At 42.2% G+C, this 15,183-nt stretch overlaps 1 protein-coding gene across 1 annotated transcript in view; it reads right to left on the bottom strand.

Moving 5' to 3' along the window:
• The window catches only part of AEBP2 (AE binding protein 2), a 67,176-nt gene that overhangs the window by 41,024 nt on the left and 10,969 nt on the right, over positions 1-15,183 (bottom strand). Inside the window, exon 2 of the mRNA XM_060245839.1 lies at positions 3,414-3,621. Coding sequence (XP_060101822.1) covers positions 3,414-3,621 — 208 coding nt within the window. The remainder of the gene's footprint in view (positions 1-3,413; positions 3,622-15,183) is intronic.

Below are 15,183 nucleotides of genomic sequence, written 5' to 3' on the forward strand. Positions count from 1 at the left end.
ATCTGCAGATATCTGGGGCTCTGGGGGGGGGCTGTTTTTGGGGTAGAGTCACCAAATTTTCAATATAGCATCTAGTGCCTATCCCCAAAATACCCCCCAAGTTTCAAAAAGATTGGACCAGGGGGTCCAATTCTATGAGCCCCAAAAGAAGGTGCCCCTATCCATTATTTCCTATGGAAGGAAGGAATTGAAAAGGTGTGCTGTCCCTTTAAATGTGATGGCCAGAACTCCCTTTGGAGTTCAATTATCTTTGTCACAGCCTTGATCTTGGCTCCACCCCTAATGTCTCCTGGCTCCACCCCCAAAGTCTCCTGGCTCCACCCCCAAAGTCCCCAGATATTTCTTGAATTGGACTTGGCAACCCTAAAGAGAACTGTTTTAAAATGATGTATAGATGGTATATGACTCCTAAAAAATTGGCAAAGATGAATAACAAGATGCCAGACAGATGCTGGAAATGCAAAAAAAATGAAGGTTCTTTCTACCATATGTGGTGGACTTGTGAAAGAGCAAAAAAGTATTGGCAGATGATCCAACAAGAAATTTCTAGGATCTTGGGATATGAATTCAAGAAAGCTGCAGAGACTTTTCTGTTGGGATTACAAATGGAAAAATTTCCAAAAGAAGATAGAACTATAATTTGGTACTTGCTTTCAGCTGCTAGGACTATATGTGCAGTTATGGAAGCAAGACAAAATACCAGAAAAATGGGATTGGATTGTAAAAGTTATGACATGGAGTGAGATGGACAAATTAACAAGAACTTTAAGAGACTATGATTTAGAAGATTTTAAAAGGGAGTGGAAAAAATTTAGAAGTTATGTAGAAGACGAGTGGAAAGTAAAAGGACTTTGGACAATTTTTGATAATGATTAAACTTTAGAAGAAAGAATATTAATTTTAGTTCTTAGTAATTAAGGGTACCTTTTAATGTTAGTATTTTGAGTAAATAACACTGGCGGGGGTCAAGTAACGGGGGAGGGGTGATTAGAAAGAAGCATATGGGATAGATGAAAAGAAGTTATTAACGGAAATTGTTACCATATGTTATCAATAAAATTGTTTAAACGTAACAAGCACTTGTGAAGCAGAGTTTTCTGCATTAAGTGATTGTGCTGTTCAGCTGGAATGGTTATATCAGCTACTAATAGACCTGAACATGCAATGTGACTTACCTATATGTGTATTTTGTGACAATACTGCTGCTCAACAGTTGGCAAATGCACAGAGTGTCAAAACAAAAAGTAAATACATTAACATTCGCAATCAGAATGTCAGGGAGACTGTACATAGAGGTTTGATCATGCTACAGTACTGTTCTTCTGATGACAATGTAGCAGACATGTTCATTAACTGTTTTGAGTATGGACAAATTTGTAACTTTGAAACAAAGGCTGGGACTCATGGCCTGAGTCTTAGGGGGAGTGTCAGCATATGCTTGCTACTAAGACTTCAGGCTGGAGTCTATTGGAAGTGATCTATGATAGTTCATGATCTGTGACAGTTCCTGACAGCTTCCCTTACCAGGTGCATATCAGTTCTGTCCATATGAACATATATGAACATATGAAGCTGCCTTATACTGAAGCAAACCCTCGGTCCATCAAAGTCAGTATTGTCTACTCAGACTGGCAGCGGCTCTCCAGGGTCTCAAGCTAAGGTTTTTCACACCTATTTGCCTGGACCCTTTTAGTTGGAGATGCTGGGGATTGAACCTGGGACCTTCTGCTTACCAAGCAGATGCTCTACCACTGAGCCACCATCCAGAGTACTTATGCCTATGCAGGGTGACTCAGCACTGTGTGCTGATTGGTGCTTCTGTATAGCTGTATGTATATAACTGAATAGCCTGTACAGTGTATCTCTGCTCTCAAACGTGTTGTCTGGCAAAGCACTTTGTCAAGTGTATACCAGAATAACTATAATACTTGTAAACTTGTAAATAAATGTAAATAGTTAGCACAAGTCAGTGTGCTGTCTATTATTAAGCCTCACAAATCCAGAGCATACCAGCGAATACACCAACACTGACATAGCTTTGATTTGACTGATTTATTCGATTTCTAGCATGCCCTTCCTGCAAACAGGCTCAAGGGCAGGTTACAACAAAACCATAAGAAAATATACATTTAAATAAGTTTAAAACTATCACATTTTAAAACCACCAATCTACAATACAATGATGGCAACCAAAGCTAATCGCCATATATTCCAAGCGATTCAGTAAATCGTAACTTATCCCAATATATTATATCTAGCTCCTTGATGGACGGAGTCTACATAAATTAAGCTCATCTGCAGAGAAGAAAATTCTTTGTGACTGGTCTTGTTTCACTGGCCAATGGATAAGCACAGAATCATCAAGTTTGCTACCAGAAGGTTTAAATGAACTGGTGACGGCAGAAAGTGCTGTCAAGGGTACAGTACTGCCAGATGCAATACTATCCCATCAGCAGTTACCTATGGTAGATATTAAAAAAAATCCCAATCTCATTAAGACTTTGTATATGTAATTTAAAACAAGTTGACTCGTCCCATATTCTTCTTTATTGTCCCCTATATGATACTATAGGCCGTAGGTTTCTAGATCCAATTTTGTTCAACATGACAAGTTGCTCAGACGCTGTAAAGGTTTGCCATCTTCTGAATGATTTGTCATCTGAAATAACTGAAAAGGTTGCTTCATTCTTGAGTTTGGTAATTAAGAATCGATTGTCCAATGTATAGCTGCATATGACTGTTTTTGTTATTTCAGTATCTATTTATTTATAATCTGATATATGCCAATAAAGACTTTTAAGTTTGAGGTGTCATCTAGTTCCAGCCAGCCAACTTATGGCAACCCGGCAGGGTTTTCAAGGCAAGAGAAAGAGGTGGCCTGCCACTGCCTGCTTCTGCATAGCAACCCTGGTACTCAGTGCTCTCCCATCCAAATACTAGCCAAGGCCAACCCTGCTTAAATCTAATGAGATCAGCTAGCCTGGGTTGAATTACTTGGCTATTAAACTCTTCATATATGAAACAGATTTCAGGGTGCTTAAATAAATACATACCACACTTTCTGATAATTCTAAAAATGTACAAATAACCCTAGAACCCGTGATGAAGCAGTTTGTGTGTAAGACGAGGATCAATACAACAAAGATTCAAATCTCCTTTCCATCACAAAGTTCATTGGGTAGTCTTTCATGACTTTCTATCTTTCAAGTTAGATCTAAATCAGAGGCTCTTGTGGAGAGGGTAGTATCCCAAGTTCCTTGGAGGAACAGCAGAAAAGAAATAAAATTAACAAAACCAAGGGGGGGGGGGAGAGAGAGAGAGAGAGAGAGACAGCATTTGGCATTAAGAGAATGGCAATAATTCCACATACGAACAATGCAGACACCATAAAGAAACAATAAAACAAAACCAACCCCTCCTTGCTGGCCATCTACATGTATCGAGCGAATGTGATCCGCCAGATCTGGGCTGGAGTTGAAGCAAGCGTGGCACTGGTCCCAACAGCAGTTATAGGCAATACTTTTTGCGGATGAAGCAGTAACACCTTGTCCATTCATCATAACTGGAGTCGAGCGACCGCTGGAAATTGTGCTGTCTGCATCCATTATGGTACTGCTTATGCTACAACAGGGGAGGAAAAATAATAAGTTAATCAAACTCAGTAAAATGGACATGTTCCGCCAGGTCTATGGTTGAGGCGATGGAGACCTATTAATACTGGCCTCCCCCATGTGTGTTTCCACCTAATATCGGCTTACTCATCTGCCCAATTCCTGTAGAGTTAGTTGCCATCTACTGGGCACATGTGGAATCAACTCAGGAACAGCACTAAAACGGTGCTCGAATTGGTATTATACGGATATTATAAATTATATCAGTCAGATTTTAATAGTTATTACATTAACAGTATTTTTTGCACCATAAGACTCACTTTTCCCCCCCAAAAAAGTGGAGGGAAAAGTGTGTGCGTCTTAAGGAGCGAATACTGCAAAAAATTCACACAAATGCCTCTAAATTCACACAAATGCCTCTAAATTCACACAAATGGCTCTAAAAACTAGGTGCGTCTTATGCTCAGGTGCGTCTTATGGAGCGAAAAATACGGTATTTTTATTGTATTGTTGTATTTTATCATATTGTAACCTGCCCTGAGCCTGCAGTAAAGGGGACGAAGGGCTAGAATTCAAATAAATAAACTGTTCAGTATTTTCTGTAAGGTCACTATTTCAGTTATGTTTCTTTCTCTGCTTAAATAGCAATACTCTAGGTTAACCAAAAAAGTTAACAAATATTACCATTAGGTACATCTCGCAAAGCAAATACTGGCAATTGTGAGTTTGGTTCTTGACTCAACATTCAACAGAACGAGTTGTTAAACTATTTCATTTTAAAACAAACTCACTTCAACAGGCTGCAAGGGACTTTGGCTGTGCTAAGACATCATGAAGAAACTCTTATTTGACTTATCATAAGGACAAGCAAGAAGCCCCTGAACTTGCAAGCCCACCCCCTCCCCCAAATGCATGACTGGGAAATTAAAAGCTTCTTAGTTTGGAACTGGTAGCCCTTTTTGCTTGACCTACGAAACAACTGAAATGTCTAACTGTGATTCATTCCCCCGTCTACAAACAAGAAGCAAACACTACAGTCTCGTGCCAAGGTTAGTCAGCAAGTGGACAGTTTTTCATTTTGTCCAGTTTGACTAACACAACAAACTGCAAAAATCTTCATTTAGCTTGGCTGGGCATTAAGGGAACGGAAGACTGAAAACATCCTAGCTCATTCTCATCAGTCAAACTAACACACAGAAGTCTGGGTCAAGTTCCAGTTGACGACCACCAACGGAGGACCACACACTGCTACCAACAAGATACTTCAATGCTCCATTTCTTCCTTCGTGATTCCTGAAGTGGCATTTTCTTTAAAAAAAAATTCTTTATAGTCCACCTTCCTCACCGAGACTGAATTTTCTCTCAGCCACACAACTAAGCTTCTTGCACCATTCTGATAGAAAGCATGGCTCTCCACACATCAAGTTTACTTTGCTGTCTCCAAAACAGTACTACATTCTACAACCCAAAAAGAAGTCTACTTGACAATTTCGTATCATACTTTGCTGTCTCCAAAACAGTACAACTACATTCTACAACCCCAAAAGATGTCTACTTGACAATTTCATATCATACTAAATGCAGCTCATTCCTTAGAGAGTCAGTTTGATGTAGTGGTTAAGAGCGCATACTCTTATCTGGGAGAACCGGGTATGATTCCCCACTCCTTCGGCTTGCAGCTACTGGAATGGCCTTGGGTCAGCCATAGCTCTCACACAGCTGTCCTTGAAACAGTAGCTTCTGGGAGAGCTCTTTCAACCCCACCCACCTCACAGGGTGTATGTTATGGAGGGAAAAGATAAAGGGGATTGTGAGCCACTCTGAGACTCTTGAGATTCAGAGTGGAAGGCGGGATATAAATCCAATATCATCATCTTCTTAGAGGCTTGATCATGTCACAGCGTCATTTGTTGCTTTTCTCTTCACTATAGCCAAACACCACCTTGTGCCATGTACTACCTCCCCTTTACCTCATCCGAAGGTAATTCATAAGTATTTCACTTACACACGAATTTATCCCACTACTATTCAAGCACTCTTCTTCATACTAAAACAATTTATGGTTGTAGATCTAGGCATAAAGTTGGTTTACAGAACTAATTTTTTTTTAAAGTCATCAGTTGTCTTGCTCAGAGGAAATGTTAACACAGTATGCATAAAATCTTCAAACAGAAGAAAGCACTGTCTTCCACCATTCAAACCACGACTAGGGAATGGTAGTTTGAACGTGATAAAGCTCAGTATTATTATTAGAAAATGTGTGTTGCCTCTCCAGAGATCCTGCTTGAAGTGGCCCACAAGGTAAAACAACACAATAAAACCATAAACACAAAGGCAAAATTATTAACATTAAGATAAGCCAGGCTAGACAACTAAAACGGTTGGAGCATCTCAGTTAAAATCTATGGCATGCGATACCAAAAGCAACTGTGTAAAAGGGCTATCACAAACTAGTTGCAGTCAAGGCTAGGTAAGTCTCAGGAACCTATCCACACAGAACTGATGCTGGCACCAGGGATATGGACCTCGAGGGGTCGGGGGCTATTTTTTTGACCTTGTATCAAGGTGCTGAAAAATACTGGTATTCCCAGTTATCCAAATTACAAACACTGGTTGCATTTGGATCTTTTTCCCTCAGGATTCTGATATTATTCAGCTCCATTATTCCCTATGAAGGGTATTTCAGGTCTGGAGGGGCTATTTTTTTAACAAATCGCAACAAAATTGCAGAGGAGCTGCTTGTGTCTGCCCCTTAAATAATCCACAAGAAGTCCAATTCTATGGGCCCCTAAACAAGGTGCCCCCAGCCGTTCTCCACTGCTTCCCATGGTGGCGGGTGGGGGGGGGGGTGTAGAGGCAGAATTCCTTGCTTTCTCCAGGGCAAATAATAGCCAAAGACAGGAGAGCAAGCAAATCAACCCCTGGCCAAAAGCCCCTCAAAGCAGACAGAACAGAACCTTTGACACCCACTGTGGATCTGATGTTAGGAGGGCATCTTGGAATGGGTGATTGCTTACTGTCTTTATAGACAGCGCAGTTTTGGGGCTGAGTTCTTTGCTCTGTTTTACTTGCTTTTCTCTTAATTTCATACCTGAGGGAGAGCTTCCTAAACTCCAGCCTGTCTCTCTTTCTCTTCACACCTTCTTTCACACTTCCTCTTGGCTCTGCTCCTTCTTTTGTCTTAGCAATTTTTTCTCTCTGCTCCCCCCTCTTTCAGAGGACCGTGGAAGGGAATGGCCCAGTGGTGAGCCTCAGAGGTTTTGGGGAGACACAAAAGAGATGAATTTGCCTCTGAAAATGATAGGAGACTCTTTCTTCCTTCTGTTTCTCATGCAGAGAGCTCCCTCACCAAGTCTAACCTAGAGTGGCTTAAGCACTATAAAAGGTAAATATGGTTCCTCAGGTGCAAACAGATCTCTTGGCTGGCTGTCTGACCCCTGAAGACTACAATGACACCCTTGTTGGACCCCACTCCTTCTCTGTTCATCCCCTAGGGGCTACAATGGCATGCCAGGCTCCCTTTTTGGGCACTCCCACTCAGCTATTTTCACTGCCAGTTTTACCCCCAGAAGGGCTACAACGGCATGACAGGTTCCTCCACTGGACCTTCCACTTAACCAGAGGGACTCCTTGACCACCAGAGAGGATCTTCAGGGGATAAGGCGCTCTCTCTCCCCCTCCCACTTCTGAGGTTGTGGGCAGGTGGAATCCTTAACTCTGCTGAGATTATGGAATCTTTTTAAAAGAGCCATGAGAGAAGAGCGGCAAGGCATACTATAGTGCAACTATTCACAGTGTATGTAACTAACACTTCTTAAATTACCAGAGTATCTCTGCACATGTCCAATTGTCTCTTCCTACCACTGTTGAGACCTGGGATGGCTAAACTTGCTTAATGAAAGAGCCACATAGACTGAACATCAGATGTTTGAGAGCTGTAAGACATGAACATCAGATGTCTGAGAGGAGGGAGGGAGAAAGATGGATGGGGGAGGGAGAGGTGGAAAGAAAGTAACTTTTACTTTATATGTATTCTCCAAGTTGCCAGCTGGCTTGGATTGGCAAAGTGATTTAAAGAGAGAAATGCCTTCTCCAAGCCGGCTGGCCAGGTGGTGGGGGCTTCGAGAGCCACATAATGTGTGTGAAAGAGCCACTTCTGGTTGAGACTTAGCCAGCACTTGTGTATCTCTAGGAAAGAGTACGGCTTCCCTCAGCATGAACCACAGCGCAGGAAAGAGAAAGAGATGACCAAGGTGCCCAGAAGAGAACCAGCTGGCTGCAATGGGGAGTAAAACCACAATCACTTCATGATGGCCCGTTTGCTCTTTTCTTGGCTGGCTGCAGTGGTGCGTTCTTCCTCTTTCCCCTGTGATCAGCCTTCCTACCAGCAGATTCTCCAGTGAGAGCACAGAGGCTGCAGAGAAGGTATCCAGTGATGGTGTGGGAGAGGACAGGCCCTTTATTTCCATCTCTGGAATGAGGCCCACCCTTCTGGAAGGCTCACAGCGTATTCACCCTTCAGCAGCAGCTGTTTTAAGGTGGGAACCAACCGCCAACCCCAAGCCCCTATTGGCCAATGACCTTGCTATTCACTTTCCTGGAACATAGGGCAGGTGCCTCTCTGGAGAAGAGCCAAAAATAGCATGTAAAAGAGCCACGTGGCTTCTGAGCCAATGAATGTCACCGTTTTAGACACATCAATAACATCCTGCATGCAGAAGCAGGGAGCACAGTCACTTCTGAGTGCAAAGTTTACTGACATTGTCTTGATTTTTAGTTCCAGCTGGAAACAGCATTACTGTGAATGAAACTGTCACCTGCTCCACCATCAGATGAAGCTGATTGCTTTGTGTTAGGTTTTTACTGATTTTAATAGTTTGATTTTGTTGTTATCTGCCCTGAGTCTCCTTGCTGGGTAGGGCGAAATATAAATCTCCTAAAATATATAAATAAATAAAAAGCACAAAATAGTGTTGTTTTCCTAGACTTTAGATTATATCCAAGAAACCACTGAATGTGAAGCCACAAAACATTTAGAACAAGTGCAAAAGTAATACTGCCAATCCCTGAACTACCGTTAAAAAAGCAGGCTCGTAACTCTCCCATTTCCTCGCTTCCTTTGCCCCTCCCCAATAGCGCAGAAGAATGCCTGCATCAGCACTAACCATCCTTAACATTAACTAGGGTTGCATCCCTAAAGGCTGCATTACAATTAGCACCCTGAATGGAGAGGAGGGGGCTTACACAGGAAGCTCATTCTGTTATGCAAAGTTTCAAGCACTGTGCCTTTCTGCCACTAATATAAAAAGCAATACGAAACACAGTCTTATAAAAAACACAGCCAGAAGCAGCAGACACACAGAAAACAAAATTAATAAAATGAATTTCCAAATACACTCTGACGTTACAGTGAAAGCACTGGAGGTTTGGCTACATCAGGAATTACTGAGAAGGTCCTTGGCTCATGAAGACACCCACTGGAACTCAGAGGACTGAACACGGAGGAGGTTCCAAATGAATATTAAGTTAGCAATCCACAAGATGGCATGTGATCTAGAATGGAAGAGGGGAAAGGGAGCCTTGAGTTGTAGCAAGTGGCTGACAAGGAAAGTGCTCAGTTCATTCCAAGTAGATATGCATCTCTGGCATGACCACAGATGGGGACATCATTGTCTCTCCTTGGGTTAAAAATGTGTCCCTGGTGCCACGGAGGAAGCAATCCCTCTCCTTTCTTTGAAAGCCAACACCAAGCAGCTCCTTTCTTTGAAAGCCAACACCAAGCAAAGAGCTAATCCCAGCTTCCCTCAGCCTGCTCAGCGTACAGAAAGTGCTGATTTTGGAAAGCCCCAGCAGCGGTTGCTTTGTATTTGAAGGGAGCGCCTGTTTAGAAGCAGCTGCCTCTGACACAGGAGGATGCTTGACTTGGAGTGGCCCGACATTTTGTGGAAACCATTCAAAGTTTTACAGATACCACAGACGGCCAGAAAAAGCAAACAAATGGGTTCTAGATCAAATCAAAGCAGAACTCTCCTTAAAAACTAAAATGACTAAATGGAGGCTATTGTACTTTAGTCACATTATGAAAAAATGAGTCATAAGAACATAAGAATGTAGAAAAGTCAATGGCCCCCTCCAGTCCAACACTCTGTATCACACAGTGGCCAAAAACTGGGCAACACCAATTGGGCCAGAACTTCAGAAGCCTTCCACTGTTGCCCCCCAAGCATCACTGCCCCAGACAGAGAGTTCCATCTATACCTTATGGCTAATAGCTACTGATGAACATCTGGCTACATATGTTTACCTGATCTCTCTTGAAGCTGTCTATTGCTTGTAGCTGCCACCACCACTTCCTGTGGCAGCAAGTTCCACATGTTCATTACTCTCTGGGTGAAGTACCTCATTTTATCTGTTCTATTTTATATGCTTATTAATTTCATTGATTGCCCATGAATCAGTCCAGCTGTCCCATTTTTTGTATTGTAAAAAAGGCAGAGAAGTACTTCTTTTCACTGGAAAAGACAATAATGTTAGGAAAAACTGAAGGCGGCAGAAAAAGAGGAAGACCCAACATGAAATGGATTGACTCAATTAAGAAAGCCACGGGCCTGTTTGCAAGACTTGAGCAAGGATGTTAATTATAGGACTTGAGGACATTCATTCACAGGATTGCCCCAAGTCTAAAGAGACTCGAAGGCACTTAATACAAACACACTTCTCCAAGACATTACAGTGGGCTGCCACAGGGTAGGGCCATGCTGTAGTGGTGCCCACGACCCCCTTACATGCAGGTTCAACAAGACTGAGACCTCTGACTTATTTTATTTATCAGATTTATATCCTGCCCTCCCCTGATGGGCTTAGGGTGGCTAACAACAGTTAAAAACATTAAAAACAGTTAAAAACAAAGTAATGGAAGCTGTAAAAGGTAAGGAGGACTCCTTTAAGCGGTGGAAAGCTAGTCCAAGTGAGAGTAATAAAAGGGAACACAGCCGTGGCAAATCAAATGCAAGACTGTGATCAGGCAGGCAAAAAGGGACTATGAGGAGCATATTGCAAAAAACATAAAAACCAACAATAAAAATTTCTTCAAATATATTAGAAGCAGGAAATCAGCCAGGGAGGCAGTGGGGCCCTTGGATGACCAAAGGGTAAAAGGATTACTGAAGGAAGATAGGGAAATGGCTGAGAAGCTGAATACATTTTTTGCTTCCGTCTGTGGAAGACAAGAAGTGTTTGCCTGCTCCAAAACCACTAATTTTGGAAGGGGTGTTGAAAGACCTGAGTCAGATTGAGGTGACAAGAGAGGAGGTTCTACAACTGATTGACAAATTGAAAACTAATAAGTCACTAGGTCCGGATGGCATACATCCAAGAGTTCTGAAAGAACTCAAAGTTGAACTTGTGGATCTCCTGACAAAAATATGTAATCTTTCATTGAAATCTGCCTCCGTTCCTGAGGATTGGAAGGTAGCAAATGTCACCCTCATCTTTTAAAAGGGTTCCAGAAAAGATCCGGGAAATTACAGGCCAGTCAGTCTGACTTCAATACCGGGAAAGTTGGTAGAAAGCATTATCAAGGACAGAATGAGAAGGCACAGTGATGAACACAAGTTATAGAGGAATACACAGCATGGGTTCTGTAAGGGAAGATCTTGCCTCACTAACCTGTTACAGTTCTTTGAGGGGGTGAACAAGCATGTGGACAAAGGAGACTCAGTAGATGTTGTTTACCTTGACTTCCAGAAAGCTTTTGATAAAGTTCCTCATCAAAGGCTCCTTAGTAAGCTCGAGAGTCATGGAGTAAAAGGACAGGTCCTCTTGTGGATCAAAAACTGGCTAATTAATAGGAAGCAGAAAGTGAGTATAAATGGTAAGTCTTCGCAGTGAAAGATGGTAAGCAGTGGGGTGCCGCAGGGCTCAGTACTGTGTCCCATGCTCTTTAATTTGTTCATTAATGATCTGGAGTTGCGAGTAAGCAGTGAAGTGGCCAAGTTTGCAGATGACACTAAATTGTTCAGGGTGGTGAGAACCAGAGAGGATTGTGAGGCACTCCAAAGGGATGTGTTGAGGCTGGGTGAGTGGGCGTCAACATGGCAGATGAGGTTCAATGTGGCTAAGTGCAAAGTAATGCACACTGGGGCCAAGAATCCCAGCTACAAATACAAGTTGATGGGTTGTGAACTGGCAGAGACTGACCAAGAGAGAAATCTTGGGGTCATGGCAGATAACTCACTGAAAATGTCAAGACAGTGTGCGATTGCAATAAAAAAGGCCAATGCCATGCTGGGAATTATTAGGAAGGGAATTGAAAACAAATCAGCCAGTATCATAATGCCCCTGTATAAATCGATGGTGCGGTCTCATTTGGAGTATTGTGTGCAATTCTGGTCACTGCACCTCAAAAAGGATATTATAGCATTGGAAAAAGTCCAGAAAAGGGCAACATAAGGTTTGGAACACTTTTCTTATGAAGAAAGGTTAAAACGCTTGGGGCTGTTTAGCTTGGAGAAACATTGACTGCGGGGTGACAGGATAGAGGTTTACAAGATTATGCATGGGATGGAGAAAGTAGAGAAAGAAGTCCTTTTCTCCCTTTCTCACAATACAAGAAATCATGGGCATTCAATGAAATTGCTGAGCAGTCAGGTTAGAACGGATAAAAAGAAGTACTTCTTCACTCAAAAGGTGATTAACATGTGGAATTCACTGCCACAGGAGGTGGTGGCGGCTACAAGCATAGCCAGCTTCAAGATGGGATCGGATAAAAATATGGAGCAGAGGTCCATCAGTGGCTATTAGCCACTGTGTGTGTGTGTGTGTGGGTGGTGTGTGTGTGTGTGTATACTGGCCACTGTGTGATAGAGAGCGTTGGACTGGATGGGCCATTGGCCTGATCCAACATGGCTTCTCTTATGTATAGATAAGCACCTGTCCTGAAATGAACTGAAAAATATTTCAGTGAGAATAGCTCAGACCAGGCACAAAAAGTAATTACTTTTAAGTATACAGGAGGTTTTAATATATTTCCTACAATTGCCTAGATTTCTTCAAACTATCTACAAGTGTGTCCTAGGGCAGGCTTGTGCCACTAAGAGTAAAACCAACCAGGTTGTCAATCCCCTTCCCCCCAAAAGGAAAACCAAACAAACCACAAACACAGCACAAATTTTTGGAGTCCAGGGCAAGCAGCAAAAAACAAACAACAAATACTGATTGAGTCTCTGATGTGCTTCTATACAGGACTGATAGAAGGCCTCACCTACACTACTAAGCCAGTTATACTTATAAGCGTGTCCTAGGGCAGGCTTGTTCCAATAAAGAGTAAAACCAACTATGTTGTCAATCCCCCTCCCCCAAAAAAGAAAACCAAACAAACCACAAACACAGCACAAATTTTTGGAGTCCAGGGCAAGCAGCAAAAAACAAACAACAAAATACTGATTGAGCCTCTGATGTGCTTCTATACAGGACTGATAGAAGGCCTCACCTACACTACTAAGCCAGTTATACTTGTCTTGGCTCTCCTTCACTATCAGGAGAAACATAAGAGATCAAAAGGATTCTAAGAGATCCCTTAACTTGAAACTGAAGCAACTCTGAATGAAGTTTCAAGTGTCAGGGTACAAGAAGTACATCATGGAACAAGAGTTAAATGATAAAATGGTTTTCACAGTTCTTTGGTCCAATAAAAAAGCATAGTCCGAAGGGAGGTTTTTAAACAGAGGCTAGATGGCCATCTGACAGCAATGCTGATTCTGTGAACTTAGGCAGATCATGAGAAAGAAAGCAGGAAGGGTTGCATCAGTGCTTAATTCTTGTGGTCCATTCCTACATCCCCAGGGAAATGCTGGTTGCCACTTTGGGGTCAGGCAGCAATTTTTCTCCAGGCTAGCTTGGCCAGGGATTTTGAAGGATATTTTTTTTTGCCATATTCCAGATGTGAAGCAGATGACACTGAGTGTATTGGGGGGAAGTATTTGTGAATTTCCTGCATTGTGCAGGGGGTTGGACTAGATGATCCTGGAGGTCCCTTCCAATTCTATGATTCTAAGGGTGCAAGACACAGAAGTGATGTGTGCAGTTTAAACTGAAACAGCAAAACAGGTGCAAAAAAAAAGCAGGAAGACATACGAACAGCTGTGTACAAAAAGTATTCTTTATCCACAATATGTTTTACAAAGCCCTCTCGAGGGAAGCTGCCTTTACAAATTAAGTATGACAGCTGAATCTGCTCCCTCTGTCAGCAAACATGGGGCACTGGGATGTAATATACAGGGCCTGTTTAAAAGCAGCAAGCATTCAGTGTCTTAAGACTCGTGCTTTCCAATCATTACATTTTAAATATAATAAGAACATTTAAAAATACTTTGCCGCCGCCACCCCCTGCTAACCAAATAACTAGTTGCAGTCGGCAACCTAGAATAACAAAAAGCTAAAAAGGGCTGGTAGTTATCTGAACCTAGCTTTATTTGATTTGGCTCTGAATTTACAGATATAAACATAATTTAAAAATTGTGGGTAATTTATAGTGCAACTCTAAGCAGTTACACTCGTGTAAGCACAACAACTTTGACACAGAAGGGTGCAACCGAAACTCTAAATTCCATAAAGTTTCTCCCCAAAATGCAGATAAATTACATTTAGCAACTATCTCTGTAAGCATCCCAGTCTTCCTACTGCCTTTCACTGAAGACAACAAAACACATACAGACTGTTCCTGCTGCAGGGTTTGGTCCTCCAAGGGATTTTATTTCATCACTATTGCTAGTAATCCCTTTGGCAAATTTAATGACTAGGCCTGCTATCTCATACTCCATCTGTACCTCGCTCATAAAAATTGGAAGGACAAATGGAGCCAAGAATTTATAAACAAAACAAAACAAACATTGAAGCTTTCAGCAAATTGCTACCAAGGCTGATTATGACTTTTTGCTTGTTTTAAAAGCAGAAGTCAAACCCCTTGCAGAAGGCTTAAAGCAACTTAAACGCAATTTGGTGCTTGGCTGAAAAACCACCCCTCTTAAAGAGCTTGACCAGGGTTGCCTTCCCCCAGGCACAATTGAGACCTAACAGATGGGCCATTACACCCATGGCCTTGAAGGTCAACACATAGGCTAGAGGTGATCAATAGTAACGTATTCCAGAGATGCAACCCCTCTACTGAGAGCATAATACCAACTATCTTCAACCAAAAACTAAGTCAGACTGCAGTTTGTAAAAAAGCCAACCAAGAACTGCACTTTTAAGTTAGGACTAAGTATTGCAGAATCTGAATTCACAAAATGCCCTGAAATGCAGGACCAAGTTGCAGCATTTCCCCAGAACCTTAGCTTAGTTCTGTGCATTCTGAATAAAGGAGCAAAATACAGATCTGCTCCCTTCCTCTTTAAATCTCTTGTGCTGCAAACATAGGTATTGGCCTCTATGTTTCTTGTAAAGTTGATACTTGTCAAGCGTAGCAGTGCCAAGGTTTTGTGGGCAGACAGGGTCCGCTTCCACAGGGTCACTTGACGGGGGGGGGGGGGGGGAGGAGGATGTCTAATGCAAACCTGCGCTCCCTTCCTTTTCC

The sequence above is a fragment of the Heteronotia binoei genome, chromosome 8 (genome assembly GCF_032191835.1).
Source record: "Heteronotia binoei isolate CCM8104 ecotype False Entrance Well chromosome 8, APGP_CSIRO_Hbin_v1, whole genome shotgun sequence".
Taxonomy (NCBI): domain Eukaryota; kingdom Metazoa; phylum Chordata; class Lepidosauria; order Squamata; family Gekkonidae; genus Heteronotia; species Heteronotia binoei.